Source organism: Xenia sp. Carnegie-2017, unplaced genomic scaffold (genome assembly GCF_021976095.1).
Source record: "Xenia sp. Carnegie-2017 unplaced genomic scaffold, XeniaSp_v1 HiC_scaffold_24, whole genome shotgun sequence".
Lineage (NCBI taxonomy): Eukaryota > Metazoa > Cnidaria > Anthozoa > Malacalcyonacea > Xeniidae > Xenia > Xenia sp. Carnegie-2017.
Window position 1 is genome coordinate 16,273,996 of NW_025813487.1, and position 16,311 is coordinate 16,290,306.

Sequence of the window (16,311 nt, forward strand, 5' to 3'; positions counted from 1 at the left end):
ACAACCAATACTTAAACAACCGGTTTCTTCTTTTAAAACAACCAAATAAATTTGTGTTTTAAAATGATCATAGATGTCATTTCTTGTCAAGGGATATCTTTTAATTTATCTTGATTTCCAATGTCATTTTGATGTTGTGTAGATCCATCTTAATTACAACAACATCGAAAACTTCAATAAGAAATATTATTCATACCTGTCTTTATCTGGTGTCCCAGCTTTCATTTTTTATAAATAGAGAAAGAAAAATAATAGAAACGAAACTATTTCCAATACAAAAGTAACGAGACCATTATACGTTGCAAAAAATATTCAGACAGAAAAAATATCAGGAGGGAAGACTTTTATTGCATATACCACGATAAACTAAAATTTCGGTCAAGCAAGTTGATCAAGTGTAAAAGTTTCATTCATTTCTTCTGTAAATGTCGTCAAACCTAAAAAAAACCCAAAAATCTTTAACTAAAAACAAAGTAAAAACAGAATTATACAAAAAAAACTTCAAATGTAAAATTTTACTTACGTCAGTAAATCCAATATTCGTTTCATCAAGTTTTGCATTAAAACCATGACTATCAAAATGAACATTGTCTTTGCTGGTTTGAATTGAGTTTTTTGTTTGGTTAGAAGAAACAGGACGTTTTTGTCTAGGCTTAGCAACAGGTCTTTTCTTCACTTTTGTTTCCGTGTTAACATTCGTTGAATTTGTAGTATTTGAAACACTTCCTTTATTTTTTTCGATATTATTTAATGCTTCAACATCCGATGGTTTGTTAGACTCTTCCAAGGAATATGATGACTTCAATTCAAGAGAAGAAATCGTTCTTAAGCCCATACTATTTTCGTCTTCTTCTTTAATCAAACTATTTAATCGTGAAGAACTCCCACGAGATTCACGAGCATATAACTCCAGTATTTTATCAGTAGAAACTGTTTGCAGGTCAGTGAGTCCAGCAGATAAGGGCCGTGGTTTAGAATTCTTTTTCCTAGAAAGCAATTTTCTTGCACCCACGTTTTCCCAAATTTTGCCATCCGAGTCGTTTTTCGAAAGTTCCAAGTCGGAGGATGAATTTTTATCGACGTCTTCTGTAAATTTGGATTGTGTGCTAATTTCAGTGCAAGATATTGTTCGCTCCAGTGGACCAAATGATGTAACATTACGCGAAAAACCAACGTCACTCGCTGATCTCATAAACTTTAAATCTTTATCACACAACGACTTTGGACGATTGCTTTTATTTCTTAAAGTTGCCCGTCTCAAAACGACAGCGCTATCGTCAACAGATGACGTTGTTGATTTATGTTCTGCTATTACAGGATCAACAGCAGCTAAAACAACCGATTGAATCATTAAAGTTATATTAAAGCAACTACAAGTAAATTATTTTTACGTGGAAGTTTGGATCCAACCTTTAGCAGGGTTTACGTCTTCATTTTTCTTCTTTTTTACAAGTTGAAGATGACGAGTAGACAAGAGTTGGTGCGTCACCATGGCAATCTCTTTTCTAATAAAAAAACAAAATTGTAGAAACAACTATTTTCTTCAATACCTTTACATAAAATATTTCTAATATTTAATAAAACCAAATGAATGAATAATATTTACAATTCACATTTAAATAAACATCGTTGTTTAATTAGCTACTTACGCTTTAACTTTTTCGGAAGGATTTAATTCCGCAATACCATAGATGGACACAAATGGAATGGAATCACTGTTATTACCAGATTGACGTATCACTTTAAAATTCTTTTTATCACTAATCTCCCAATCTTTGCTGATTACATGACTACTTGGAATGAAATGTTGTGGCCGTCGTTTGCTAAAAAATCATAGATTGTATAAAAATTTCACGATAAGAAACAATAGCATGTTCATACATATGTTATTTACCACTTCTAAAACCGTGAATACTTACTCAGCTTCTGTGAAAGTATTCTTTGGACTCTCGCCGTCCGGAAATTTTCGTTCACGCAAATTAGACTTAATATGACTGAGTGAGCTTTCTTCAATTTGCTTTCCACTTTCATCCTGGTAAAATCATAATAAATGTAAATTATAAGATTTGACACAAGAAGTTCACTCAAGATAAACTAAACTTACAACATGTGCGCCCACGGTCTCTGGTCGATGAGGCAAATCCTTTGGGAAAGATTTTTTCCTTGACTTCATATTCTATAAAAATAATAGACATTGATAAAGTTGACCGTCATGGAGGACAAACCAACGTTATTCATTTCTTGAAATAATCCCTTCTACAAAGTTAATCATTTAGTTCTATTGTGCTGAGTCACGAATGATTAAAATTGGTATATCAATTGATAATTAAAGGTAGTATACTACACCTTATCCATGCCTATCCATACCTATCCATATGGATCATATCTATCAATTGAAAACGTACCTCAAGCGACTTTTTAAGTTCTTTGTTTTCCTTTTTGACAACATTAACCTCTCGAAATAAAGTTGCTACGCGAGAAGCAAGAATCCAGGTACATTCAGCCATTAATAAGTATCTAGAACATAGAGAATGTTTGTTGATGTAGGCAATGTTAGCCGATGTTAAACCTTCGTTATCTTTCGCAAGAACATCGGAGCCATGTTCAACAAGTGTTTGTACACAAGCCAAATGACCCATTTTTGATGCAGTGTGAAGTGGAGATTGTCCATATCCATCAATAATATCTGCAATTGAATAAACAAGAAGTATATCATGGACTGATAACAAATCAAACACGATGCATTCATTTTGTAATTACCAGTGGTAATTTTTCGTTTTTTCATAAACGTGAGAAGATAATTTAAGCATTGTTCCACCCCTTCAGCAGCAGAGTAATGCAACAAATGTGTTTCACCATCTTGAACAGCAAGTTCTACGTATGCCTTAGTTTCTTCAACTAACCATTTCAAACAATTAACGTGACCATTCTATAAAAAACAAATTAAACCAATTATGACAGAATGAAGGTCACATGAGAAAATAACTCGTGCACTAAAGAGTTAATACCATAAAAAACCATATAATCCAGTCACCTTTGCCGCGTGTGCTGCTGGCGTCAGTTGAATAACAATTATCATGTTTTGGTTAAAAGAAACATAAATAAACTTAGTTAACTGTATCCAGTTAAGCAGTACGAATTGACAACAAGAACGTTAGCTGTTTAATGAATGAATGAACACACAATTTAAGCCAACGGAAATAGCTAACAATGTTGAAACATTTGCATAAAATATAACTTGCCAGGTAATAAAAATATTTCTGGCAAATTAATGAATTAGGAAATTTAATAAACACAGCAGAGAATTTGAAAAACAATTGTATAATCATAAGCATTTCGTCATCTTTCATAATATAATACAATTGAATGTATAAAATATCAAGTAAGTTTGTGAAGGGGAGTTATTTTAATTGAAATGACGAGTATTAAATAAAAACTTTTGAAAATATTTGGTAAGTAATGTCAGTAGCTTCGACATAATGTCGTTATATAAGAAAAAATTTAAATAAAACGAAAGATATCAACAACGACTTGATAATAAAATGGCGAAACAAGAATATACATAATAAATAATTTAATGAATCAAATATGTTAATAAGATAAAAATGAAAGACAGCCGAGTAAAACTATGGTTAATTTTTATACCATTGATAGCAAACACACTTTGTTTTCTATATATTTATAGATGTATAGATATGTAGAGAAATTTCGACTACGGTCGAAACCTAAAATTTTAACTAACCGGTCAAACTTCGTTTCATGAAATCCCGAATAAAAAATATTTGTGACTGATTATATTGTTTGAAAATCGTTGATTAAAGATATTTGTAAGAAATAGTTTGTAAAATGAACGAAGATAAAGCACGCAGTTTGTCTTATGTAAGGATCTTATGATGTGAATACATAAAGCACTTAAAATAGCACGAGATATCAAAATGAGATATTTAGACGTTCTTTAAATGACAAACCTACAACGACTTCATCCTATATTTGTGATTGATCGTTGTCTTTAATAAAAAAGCGATGACACCTTGAACTTTTTTAAATTACCAACGATAATAAAATATTTTTACAATATGCATGCTGCTGCTTCGCAACAAAGGTAATAACATGAAATTCTCATGTTACATTAATGAAATTCAAGACCATCACATGTTTAATAATACATCACATTTGCTTTACTTGAAAAACTTGAAATGCCCAAATCATGTTTTAACATGTGACAATTATTGAAGACACATTGTAAGTGTTTTGAAGACTGCAACGGACAAAAATCTTTACGACGATTACGCCGAAACAAAATATTAATTCTGTGATTCTGTGGTTTCACTCTACCTCGTAAGCCTCCTCTCATACAGCATTTTAACAGCTGAACGAGCAAGTAACTGTAAATATATTTTCATATCCCACTACAGTCTTACTTTATACGCATATATTTCCATTGGATGAAGTTTAAGTGTTGCGTCAGTAGACAATACCTTCCCATCATGCATTAAAGTGAGCGACGTCTTTTGTACATGAGCAAGTTTCAAGCCTTTAAACATATTTGCAAATGATATCTGCAATAAAATAAAGATCAGAGGTTATATAAATATCATCAATCGATGAATATTTAACTTTGTTTATACCTTTCCCGCAGACGGTTTACACCAATTTGGAAAAGAGCAATCGTAACCATGGCGACGCAACATTAAAGCAGCTTCATTCGTGGGCTCGGGTTTCAGCCCATTTTGTATGGTTCTCAAGTTGAGTAAGAATATGTCACAGGGGAAAGGTTTAGTCAGGCCTGAGACAAAAGGTAGAAGAGTTTTTGACTGCGTATTAACGTGATGAAGAGTTGACAAAGGATGAGATAAATGTTGTGAAATAGTATGACTGGCTAAAGAATGATATACTATAGGAACGTCTTTCAATAAATTTACATCTCGTTCGCCTTGAAACTTCTCAATGAAAACTCGAAAATTTGCTGGCGTTCGCTTGTTATCCAAAACACCCTGTCCAAGGCCACGATTATCATCCTGCGATAATCTGCGATCGAGGATCACCTCTAGAGATCCTTGTTGAAGACTAGCAACTCCATTGGACTGGGCCGAGTGAAGTGTAAATCGATTTTTCTTGTCTTGAATGATAGCCGAGTTTGGCATGGGGTAAAAATTAGCTTGTAACGGAAGTTTTGTTAATGTTTTATGAAGCTGCATCTGAAATAAATGATATGAAAGACATAATTTAAAAATTATTCAACTTACTGCTGTTCAAACAAATAAATATAGCATTTACCTGAAAACCATTAAGATCTGTGTAAACATCGTTGTTGTTTTGAATATTTGTCGTAAATCGCATCGAAAGTTCCTAAAAAAAAACATTGAGCTATCATGCAAAAAAATTTCTCATGGATAGCAGCAAAAGAAAAGATACATTACTTTATTAAATTCCCCTCTAATGTCTGCAGTATTTTCAATCTCCACCATTAAACCTTCAGGACCTGAACACAAACAAATATTGTTATGTGCGACAACAGTTCACGTTGTCATCAAACAAAAACTTTTTAAAATAAACACATTCATACCAGGAATGTTATAGATTCTGACAGTATGCCGAACCAATGGTAAATTGGTTCTGAGTTCACTGAAGATTTTCCCTTTAAGAACTATAATCTTTGAGTCTGATTCAATATTTAATGGCTGAAAATAAATACTTTAATATCGTCTAGAAGTTCCATATGTTTTAAATACAGTTGTTGTTGTCATCAATATAGATGAATCATCTTCAGTCATAAATTACGTATCTTCATCAAGTACAATTACCTGTGCAGGTCCATCAGGTAAAAACAAGTAAGCTCCACTTTTATCTTGACCATGAGTAGTGCCGTACGTCATAAATGACAGTAAAATATCTAAACTTTTGCCATCTTGTACAGTCGCTAGTTTCTAAAGAAAACAGAATAAAAGCAAGTTCTATGCAACTTAAAAAAAAATGAAATTGATGCAGAGTCAAAGAAGTATATTTTATCACACGCACCGACATCATTCCATGATGGCTTTCAAACGTTATGTGCAGTTTATCGTTTTCTAAAACTATATCACCAAAATTCCAATCTTTCCGAACAACTTTGAATTTTTCACTAAAAAGAACAAATCATCGTTAAGTCATCCAGTCAACGGTTTTATAATGGAGTTTCAATGTACGTATACACGAAAGTACTCCTACTTGAGTGGGACATCACCATAAAAATGATAAAGATCTACGGAACTAAGATGACCAATGTTTGATGTTTCTTTAATGATGAATGTTGCCAAGCCTAGAGGTGGTACACTTACTACAAAATGTACCTAACATATAAGAAATAAATTTTCAGTTCCATGTTACTGACAAGATAATATAGAAAGGTAGCTAATACAACTATTACTTTATAATGATCTGGAACTGGATTAAAATCTTCATTAAAAACGGGACTGACTTGAAATGCAATTGGACTGCCAGACGAGTTGAAAACCTTAAATAAAGGAAGAAGTAGATTTGCTGTGAAAAGAATGAGGGATATTGCATTCTTGAATAGCAATAAATTTGTCGTAGCCAAATTAGTTTCCCTGTAACATTTCTTTGTTTTAAATACGATATACAACATTTCTTTGTTTGTTTAGTTAATTCTTCCGTTTTGTTTTGTTGCAACGCGTGAGAATTTGAAACGCGATGAAAGAGTGAGTACTGATAATGACGTAAAAGGAAAGCTCGTCTTATGTTTTGCATTAATTACCGTTAGTATAAATAGATGTAAACAATTAACTCTAACAGATAGCGTAGAAATACTCCAGTGATGTATTGTACTTGTAGCTTGTAAAATAAAAGGTTCAAAACAAAGAGTGTTAGTGAACCAGCTGAGGAGCGGATTCCTCGATAAAGAACATCATACATGAAAAAATACATGCATACACCTACCGTTATTGATGGAGTTGAAACATGAACACTGACAACTTCCACACGATAATCTTGTAAAGAATTGTAAAACGTAACATGCCTATGAAAGTAGTTTAAAAAATCTAAGTCGATGTTTCTTCACAATATTAAACTCAACTAAATGAAAAGATAATGACGTGAGTTACCTTGGTTTCGCACTCGTCATGCTAAGTATTTTCTTTCTAGGGAAAGCATCGTGTCCTTTTCTTTCTTCATCCTAAAAAAATATGAAAACTTAAAATTACAAAACAATACTCATAAATGTGATGTGAAGTAGTTTTGCCTTACATATTGAACCATAATCATTGATTTATCGTCTCGTTCATAATCTTTGCTTGATTTATGAAGTAAGAAATAAGAACATTCTTCTATGATATGGGCAGTGTCTTGTAAAGAACGATGTAACCTGTTGTGAAAAATAATAATTATTTTCAAAGACAAGAGCCATGATGTACAATGATGTACAATGATGTACAATGATGTACAATGATGTACAATGATGTACAATGATGTACAATGATGTACAATGATGAAGCTACTCACCTAAAGCCATAGTCCACAACAACATGATCCTTTGCAGTACCAGTAATTCCATCGTGATGTTGAAATAATCCTAAATTTCTCCTAGCCTGCATCAACAGGTGAAATAAATCATTTGATGGAAATAGCTTTGCATTTTTATTATGAGCATGACAATAAGCGAGATAAAATATAATTTCAGCAGCTCTGAGCCGGGACTCAAGGACACGATCTAAGTTCTTGTAAAATGGTCGACTGGTGTAATATCCACTCCAGTAATGATCATCTCTATAATGGATAAAAATGTTGATTAAACATCAAAACATTTTGTTGCTGACAAAAATCAACTCACCTGTCGGCATATGTAAAGAAGTCACCACCCAAAGTTGGATAATGAGGAGGCTGAGCTCCAGGATTCACCCCTGTTTTTTCCCATATTTTGTTAAAATAATCAGATAAAGTACCAAACTGTGCCTGCAAATGAAAAGTTTCATTATTAAAGACAATAAAATGAAGATTATTCTCACAACAACATATACTGTTACCAACCTTGACTTTTAACTCAGGATGGGAATTCATGTAATCAAACAATTTCTACATTTAAAGAAAACAAAACTCAAAAAAATCTATCACTAAATAAAAAAAAACATTGCTTTCTATAATCACCTGATAATTTTTAAACTGTTCAATGCTTTCAAATTTCACTTCATATCTGAAATCATCTCCCAACGGTATCAATACAACATTATTTCGATAAAGAGTAGCCTTCTTTCGATATTGATCCAGTAGCTTTAGAGCTCTACAATAAAGAAATGATGACAGTAAAATCAAAAAGATACAACAATAATTGGTATGTGGGTAGGTACCTTTCTTTAACATTACCATCATCTATTCTTGATGGTGAAATATGCCATGGACAATGGATACCTCCACCTGGTAGACGACGAAAATCAAACTGACAGCAAATCTATGAAAAAGCTAAAGTCAATCAATGTTATTAAGAGTTATAGTAAAATTATTTGGACTAACATACTGCAGGCTCAGGTCCACATGTATGAGGTATATCATAACTATAAAAAGGCATCATGTGACAAAACATGTCTGTTGATGAGGAATGGTCTATAATTTATCCAATGAAAAATAAAAAACGTAAATGTACAATCATGAACTTAACAATAAATCCTCATAATCCATAAATACCCCAATTCTGTTTCCACATAAATTCCAATTTCTTTCTCCTAGCAAGATATTTTTTCACAGCATAATGTGTCCTTTGAATCAACATTGACTGAAATCCTGATCTTTTGAGAACATAAGCCATTGTTGGTGTGTGGCCAAATGGATCAATTGCCCAGCCAGCACGTGGTCGTACACCTTACCATGGAGATTACGTAAATATTGGTTAAACCATACAACAACCATGATATATTATACAGGTGCATTATGAATATGTACCTATATTTGCCATTAACCATTGTTGTCCCTCAATCAACTGGTCAATCATAGCAAAGTAATGTGTATTTGCTTCATCATTCATTACCCAGCCACCAGTGACAATTTCAAGTTGACCATTTTTTACAAGACTATAAATAATATATTTTAGTTAAAAAAAAAGAAAATTTCTGAAACAATATTCTTCCATATTTACTAACTTTTTAAATAATTCCTTTCGTTTCTCATCAGCATCAGCCCACCACATTGACAAATACGACATCTCAGCCCAAATAAATTTCCTACGTTTATCCAAAGCCAAAGCATCAACAACATTGTTTAAAATTCTTTGTGTTTGATCGTGATAATACACATCCAATGTCTTGATCCAACCTAGAGGAAAGATAACCAGTAGGATGGCTGACAGCAATGATAGACTAAAGACAATTATTAAAGGGGGCATACTTGGATCACAATAGGACTGAGGGGGCATACCATGATCACAATAGCACCGAAGGGGCATACCTGGATCACAATAGGACTGAGGGGCATACCTGGATCACAATAGAACTGAAGGGGCATACCTGGATCACAATAGGACTGAGGGGCATACCTGGATCACAATAGGACTGAAGGGCATACCTGGATCACAACAGGACTGAAGGGGCATACCTGGATCACAATAGGTTGAGGGGGCATACCTGGATCACAATAGGACTGAGGGGGTAACAGGTTTTTCAGGACATGATACTGACAAGTTATGTGAGGTTTACCTGGATCATTGTGAGAATGGGGGACAACAAAAACATCTAGATGCTTCTCAACATTTTGACGTTGAACATTCCATCCTTGTTTCCAAGCACCACCATCAGGATTATCGAATGGCAAAAGATCATAGACATTTAGCATCTGATAAAGATAACACCATATTAAATCTCAAAACATTAAAGAACACTTTTTATATCACAAAACTTACTTTAACATCAGATGAAAGACCAGAAGGTGTCATAGAAAATTGACATCCATCATCTTTTAAAGGATCTAAAGTAATGTAAGGATCATCAACAGTTTCTTCAATTGTGTCTTCCAAACTTTCTCTTTCAATATGTGAGGTTGGTTTGTTTTCGTTAAGCTTTGATGTGTCATCTTTTAGTTGATTAACAACATTTTCAGAAATCTTTATTTTTTCTTCTAAATACACCATATCCTTTTCAATTTGTGATAATGGTACAACAACTTCTCTGTTTACCTGTATAAGATAACATGAATTTCAAGAGAAAGACATGTGATGCTATCATTAATATTTAATATTAAAGGTATTAAAGAAGTAGTGATAATGCAATAAGAAAACATTATGATGACAACAATACACCAATGAAACTTATCTTCTAACCCTCCAGTTTTATACCTGAGCTTCAATTATATTTTCATAACTGGGTATTTTTGACGATTGATCCACGACTAAATATATAGATAAAGACACTACAACAAACAAAGCACCTCCGAAGAAAGCAATGGACTTCCTCATTATAAAGCCTGTCACATTTGGCTAGTTTATACAACTACAATATGTTGGTGTTTATATCTTTTTTGGTTGTAATAACAAGTACAAACAGCTCCATTGCACTGAAATATTATCGGCTGACATTCGGACGATCTTCGGAAAGGCAACGTCATGCTAAATATTATAATTAGTACGAATTAATCAACGAATTTTGTAAATTGTAATGCACCCAGCTTGGTTGTAATTTGTATCGGTGTAACTTATGTTGTTGCTGTTGCTTAGGTTGTGAGTTGTTACTTAAGTTCATGATAAAAGATTTAATAAAGATCAAGCCGTTTATTGACGATTATCCTGTAACAATAATTTCATTCTATTTTCTTATATATGCGTACCAAAGTCGTGATATTCCTTATCTGCATCATTCTTTTCATTTTGTGAAAATATTCGAGAATCTCAAGTTTCATATTTGAATGACTTTCCAATACATACAAAAATCACAAGAACGACAAAAAACTTTTCATTGTCTACAGTTAAGTCTTCTTCAACTATAAGAAATCCCAAAAATGTTGATATCGTCAAATTCATCACCACCAGACAGTCAGGTTTCTGGTGCAGTTCAATAATTTTAAGTAACAAAGTTTTGTTGAGATTACGAGCATGATTTCTCTAGTTTCGAAAAAAATAAGATACCATTTGGTTTAACAATGACACCATCAACATCAAACGTTTCATCTACTAACAATTTCCTAGCTTTCAGTTTCTTCATCATATTTTCTGCTTTTTTGTTAAACTACATAAATATTATTCTTCAAGACTTCATCTTTTTTATCAGAAAACTCATGATATATAAACGTTACTATTAACGTGTTGTTAGTTTAAGGGCATTGTTAGTACCATTAGCAAACAATAATTCTTCTTACATTTTTAAAAAAGAAAAACTGAATCAAAACGTCGTAACAGCCTCGACTGAAACTCTTGTCTTGACAATAACATGCAAAAATTGATGATCACAATCAAACAATTCTCAATGCAAAATAATTACGGAGCGAAAGACAAATCTCTCGACATTTTTTATCATCAATAAACTTTAATATGTAATTGAAACAAAAAATATAAAATTTTACACAGATAATAAAAAATATTTCAAACCATCTATCAAACATAGCATTGTATGTGGGCCAAACACGGTGCCACATTCATACACGAATCTCAAAACATTTGGAAATCTCGCCTTTGACGGGAGGGAAATGTAAAACAGCTCCATTGTCACGAAACAGGACACACCTCCTCTCCTAACAATTTTTCCATAATATCTTCCTCTCATTCTATTTTAAATCTTGACATACTAGTTCGTGAAAGCTTACTTATTTCTAATCTCAAACCAGATCTTAACGAAAACATTTCTTTTCCTTTGTCACTCTCTAGCCCTCCTATGACTATTTAATCACTCTTTTTCTACTTAATTTGTAAATACTGTAATTTATATTCTCGATTTGTAACATTATACCATTAGTTTCACTCCTTTGTCACTCTTGCAGCCTCCCTATTATTGGTCAATCTCTCTATCTTTACTTAATTTATTCATAATTTGTAAATACTATCATTTGTATTTCTCATTTTGTAACTTTATATTATCATTCTGAAGAAGTCGCGCGTTGCGACGAAACGTCAATATAATACTTTCTTTAAATTTTTTTCAACAATTGCAATTCATATTCTTGCAATAAGCAGGGCTTTAATGTTCATTATAAGATTACGTTTCCGGCCTGGAAAATCAATCGCCACTGTCATATCTGTGCAGTTTAATATTTTTAACCAAAAAAATGAATTGCTGTAAAAAGTACTTTTCCATTTCAATTACAAATGATAAATCATTTTATCTTGAAAAATAGTGTCCTTAAATTCCGTCAAAAGGATGTTAGTTGTAACATCATATTATCGTTTTTAATTGGTTTCTTTCTTGGTCCTGTAAGTCCATTCTGCTCAACAGTAAAACATAAAATCAACAGTAATTTAATTTTCAACATACTTGTCAAGCTTCTCCACCAACAACGTACTGTCTAATCTACAGAATATTAAAGAAAAATTTTTAACAATTGACTTTGATAAAATATGATCAATCGAAGTCATTGATAGTAAACCTGGATTCATCAGTAAGACTATCATCGTTTGAGTCACTCGTATCTCTATAAGCTGTGACATCGCTATCTTCGTCTATAAAAAATAAACAATTCATTAAAACTTTAACATCAATCATCGTTTGCATCGTTGGGTAACACCGGAGAATTCTTTAAATACCACTATATATTCTTGAGTTGTCAGTTGATCCAAGAGCACTTTCAAAACCAGTAGTAGAATCAGAATCCTCTCTGGCGCTTAAATACAACGAAGAATCTCCTTCCTCGCTTTCACTATCTGTTTTGGTATCGACAGAAAAATTGGCAGCCATCACACGTTTAGAACCTACGACAAAAGATACAAACAATCATTGCTGGAACCCCAAAATAAAAGAATTATTTTTCATTTCATCATATAAAGACAACAGCTGTGTTATTAATAGATATATAATTCATAAGTATATCTGAGAGATCGTTTATTGCTAAATATAATGCATATTTCCATAACCTTCCCAACCTTTTGTAAGCGCATGTGAATTTCCAGGCAAGGAACTCTGTATGTGTTGATTAGTTCGGGATGATACGTCACTTTCCAAGTTCGACTGCATCAAAGGACGAAGATTTAAATTTTGACCATCAACTACATCATGAGAGTTCCGTTCCCCACTTTCAATGACATCCGTGGAATTATTCATTTTTTCAACTATGTTCGATTGTTTCACAGATTCAGATGTTGAAGCAACGTCATTCACTTTAAGCACTTGTGTGTCTTTATTAATATGTTTATTATATGGCAAAGATGACGTCATTCTTGATGATGTCGTGTTGGCGTTTTCATTATCATCTCCAGATTCCTCAAGAAAATCTTTGACTTCACTTGTTGTAATAATGTGTTGGTAGTCACTGTCTACAGGAAACTTGATGTCAACTTGTTTATAAAATGTCTGTTCCTGTGTATTCTTTTCATTAGTAAACAATGACATATCCTTACTTCTGTCAAGACTTTCACCATCATTATTTTTCTCACTATCATCTTCATCACCACCTTTAACAACAACACCTTCCTTACCATCACCAACATCAATACCATCAGTGGCAGATGCATTCAAAGATACCATCCCAAACAAAGACTCAAGTTGAGAAATATCAACGTTTGATTTAACTTTCTCTTTTTGATGAATATCATTGCTTTCCGACAACTTAAAATCTACATTTAGTGTTTCTGACGTCGTTTCTTTCTGTTCTGTGATCTGCTCTACTACAACATCTATTTTTGGCTCAGTGATCTGCTCGACCACAATAGAAGAAGTTGGTTCAACATGCTTTTCAACCACAATAGAAGAAGTTGGTTCAACATGTTTTTCAACCACAATAGAAGAAGTTGGTTCAACATGCTTCTCAACCACAATAGAAGAAGTTGGTTCAACATGCTTTTCAACCACAATAGAAGAAGTTGGTTCAACATGCTTTTCAACCACAATAGAAGAAGTTGGTTCAACATGCTTCTCAACCACAATAGAAGAAGTTGGTTCAACATGCTTTTCAACCACAATAGAAGAAGTTGGTTCAACATGCTTCTCAACCACAAAATCTGAAGTTGACTTGCGCGCTTGACACATCTAAAATTCAAACAACACATTTAAAAATACAACAGCAGGAAGGGTGGATAAGATAGAGGTAAGAAAAAAATGTACACCATTTTCACACTAAAAGTGACTGCAATGACAGCAACAACAAACATTTTCTGCCTGCGTATGTAGAATGTTAGGAGGATTTAATTATATAACATGCAAAAAATATGTTAATGAAAATTTTTTATGTAATTCCTGATCAAATCATACTTTTTACAAGAAAAAAGAAAATCTTTCTACCTTTTTATCATCATCATTTGAAAAGCCTTTATACACAGCAAAACCTCCTTCCACAAGTTTCTGTTCGATATTTACATCCTAAAATTAATTATTAAAAGAAACAGAAATACAAATTACAACATGATTATTTAATACCAATTGATAATATTAAAATTTCATTATTACTTGTTCAGTATTTGTGTCAATAATTTCAACGCAAGGTGTACTGTTATCATCATAGAATAAAACTTTTGCCATTAGTACTTTCCATTGCGCACAATAAGTTAATTTGACAAACTCATCACAAGCCTTTGTACTCCATTTATCACCTGAGAAACAGAACTTTTAAAAAAAATTAATGAAAAAATTAAACTAAAGTCAACTCTACTAACCAATTGGTTGAACATTGGCCAGTTTTACTTCGATTGCTTGAAATGGCAAGTCCGAGAATTCATGCCTACACAAACATATTTTTGGAAAAATGCATTAAAAGCAATTAAATTTAGATAGTAGGTACAATCAAATACAAACCTCATTATTTTAACACATGACAGTGGAAGAATGTCTTTGTCACCAAAATCAACGTAATGTAAATGTACTTCATCTTTGTTTATTTGTATTATCTTTGCTCTGTACCATGAACTATCATGTTTAAACATTGCACAACACAGATCACCTACTGCAGGTTGTGTCAATTGATAACCTTGACATTTTTCACCATAATAAGATGTCATTTCTTCAATAAGATGGTCTAACAGCTTTGCATCTTCTGTAACATTCTGAATCCAAAATTTCTCAGGTGATTCAATGGCTGAGACATAAACTTTAAAGTAATCATTAAGTATGGCAATACGAGCATGAGATGTCTTTAATCTTCCTGAAAAACAAAACCATTGAAGTTTAATTTCCAACTAAAATAAACATTTTGCATATTTAAGGACTTGTGTACCTAGATCAGGTTTTTTCTTTCTTGCTCTGAACTCTTTTTCCTCCATGATTTTCTCATTAATCAATTGTTTGGCACAATCTATTTCTGTCTGAGTTCCAGAAATAATGCATGTTCGTGTATCACTAGCTTTGTTCTCATTACCAATTTCTATTCTGGCTCCTTGTTTAGTTGGAAAAGATAGAAAAATGAAAACAAAATTCATCAATGATCAACCATTAAAAACCATCTATGAAGTGATTGGTTGATGATTACAACAAATTACCTGATGTGCGACATAACTGTCGAATAGTCTTTCCACCTTTGCCAATAATACGACCAATGAGATATTGTGGTACATCAACTCTTATCTTTTCTTTTACTGGTTGTTCAGCAATAATTTGCTTAATCAGAACTTCAGCATGTTTAATGCCTTCACGAGACCCACGTACAACAATTGTACGAAAAATTGGTCTCTCTTCTTCCATGAATTCATCTTCACATCCTTCTTCATTATCTTTCAGATTAATTCGTGTCCCACTGTCTTTCTGTATTTGTTTTATAACGTTGCCAGCATGTCCTCGATGGAAGTGATCATGTCAATGTTAACATTATAACATATTTATTGGTAGAAATGCACAAGAAAAACAGCTGTGTAAACACGAGGAAAAAATTTACCTATAACTGCTCCAACATGCTGTTGTTGAATCGTTAGTTCACTCGTCAAATCAGCAGAAGAAACAACTGTTTCCTCTGTGTAATTCTCGTCGTCTTCTTCATCGTTCTCTCTCGCCCATTTTAACACAAAATAGAAAAGTAATCCAACAATAGGGACACTCAAACCTATGGCAATTTTTTGTTTCGTAGTCAATGGAGGCATCTCAGAAAATTTAACAGTAGTAAAGCATTAATAGATTTCAATGGTCCATGGAGTCCACCATTATCATTTTACCGGTGATCAACGAGCATTTCCGACTTACCACCGAACAAACATTAGGAAAAAATAGATTG

The 16,311-nt window shown here is 32.9% G+C and overlaps 2 protein-coding genes across 3 annotated transcripts; both read right to left on the reverse strand.

The window, feature by feature from the left end:
- Window positions 1-326: 326 nt before the first annotated feature.
- LOC124451114 lies at window positions 327-16,270 on the reverse strand. 2 transcript variants are annotated; one of them, XM_047001742.1, is made up of 18 exons: window positions 15,979-16,270; window positions 15,587-15,880; window positions 15,325-15,483; window positions 14,907-15,252; window positions 14,768-14,832; window positions 14,562-14,704; window positions 14,397-14,474; window positions 13,043-14,144; window positions 12,716-12,871; window positions 3,035-3,060; window positions 2,761-2,929; window positions 2,406-2,686; window positions 2,105-2,176; window positions 1,920-2,032; window positions 1,650-1,823; window positions 1,411-1,505; window positions 524-1,326; window positions 327-437 (listed from the first exon to the last, which is right to left on the reverse strand). In XM_047001742.1, the coding sequence occupies exons 1-18, from the start codon at window positions 16,178-16,180 to the stop codon at window positions 432-434; spliced, it is 4,284 nt and encodes a 1,427-aa protein (XP_046857698.1). In that variant the 5' UTR covers window positions 16,181-16,270; the 3' UTR covers window positions 327-431. The 2 variants fall into 2 exon arrangements, with proteins under 2 accessions (XP_046857698.1, XP_046857697.1); XM_047001741.1 differs by having other exon boundaries at window positions 524-1,329.
- On the reverse strand, window positions 3,955-10,570 carry LOC124451115 (alpha-mannosidase 2-like). Its single transcript, XM_047001743.1, has 24 exons — window positions 10,313-10,570; window positions 9,881-10,153; window positions 9,678-9,813; window positions 9,126-9,297; window positions 8,929-9,056; window positions 8,674-8,847; window positions 8,507-8,592; window positions 8,340-8,440; window positions 8,140-8,272; window positions 8,023-8,067; window positions 7,826-7,947; window positions 7,498-7,761; window positions 7,243-7,360; window positions 7,101-7,171; window positions 6,937-7,015; window positions 6,407-6,493; window positions 6,208-6,329; window positions 6,019-6,121; window positions 5,805-5,927; window positions 5,567-5,681; window positions 5,421-5,482; window positions 5,278-5,349; window positions 4,629-5,198; window positions 3,955-4,559 (listed from the first exon to the last, which is right to left on the reverse strand). The coding sequence occupies exons 1-24, from the start codon at window positions 10,430-10,432 to the stop codon at window positions 4,410-4,412; spliced, it is 3,426 nt and encodes a 1,141-aa protein (XP_046857699.1). The 5' UTR covers window positions 10,433-10,570; the 3' UTR covers window positions 3,955-4,409.
- Window positions 16,271-16,311: the final 41 nt, after the last annotated feature.

Coding starts and splice junctions, on each gene's coding strand:
- LOC124451114 (XM_047001741.1), bottom strand. CDS start 16,180: ATGCCTCCATTGACTACGAAACAAAAAATTGCCATAGGTTTGAGTGTC. Junction 15,484..15,586: donor ACAGTTATGTCGCACATCAG/GTAATTTGTTGT, acceptor CAACTAAACAAG/GAGCCAGAATAGAAATTGGT. Junction 2,177..2,405: donor AACTTAAAAAGTCGCTTGAG/GTACGTTTTCAA, acceptor TTATTTTTATAG/AATATGAAGTCAAGGAAAAA.
- LOC124451115 (XM_047001743.1), bottom strand. CDS start 10,432: ATGAGGAAGTCCATTGCTTTCTTCGGAGGTGCTTTGTTTGTTGTAGTG. Junction 9,057..9,125: donor CGAAAGGAATTATTTAAAAA/GTTAGTAAATAT, acceptor TATTATTTATAG/TCTTGTAAAAAATGGTCAAC. Junction 4,560..4,628: donor GTAAACCGTCTGCGGGAAAG/GTATAAACAAAG, acceptor ATTTTATTGCAG/ATATCATTTGCAAATATGTT.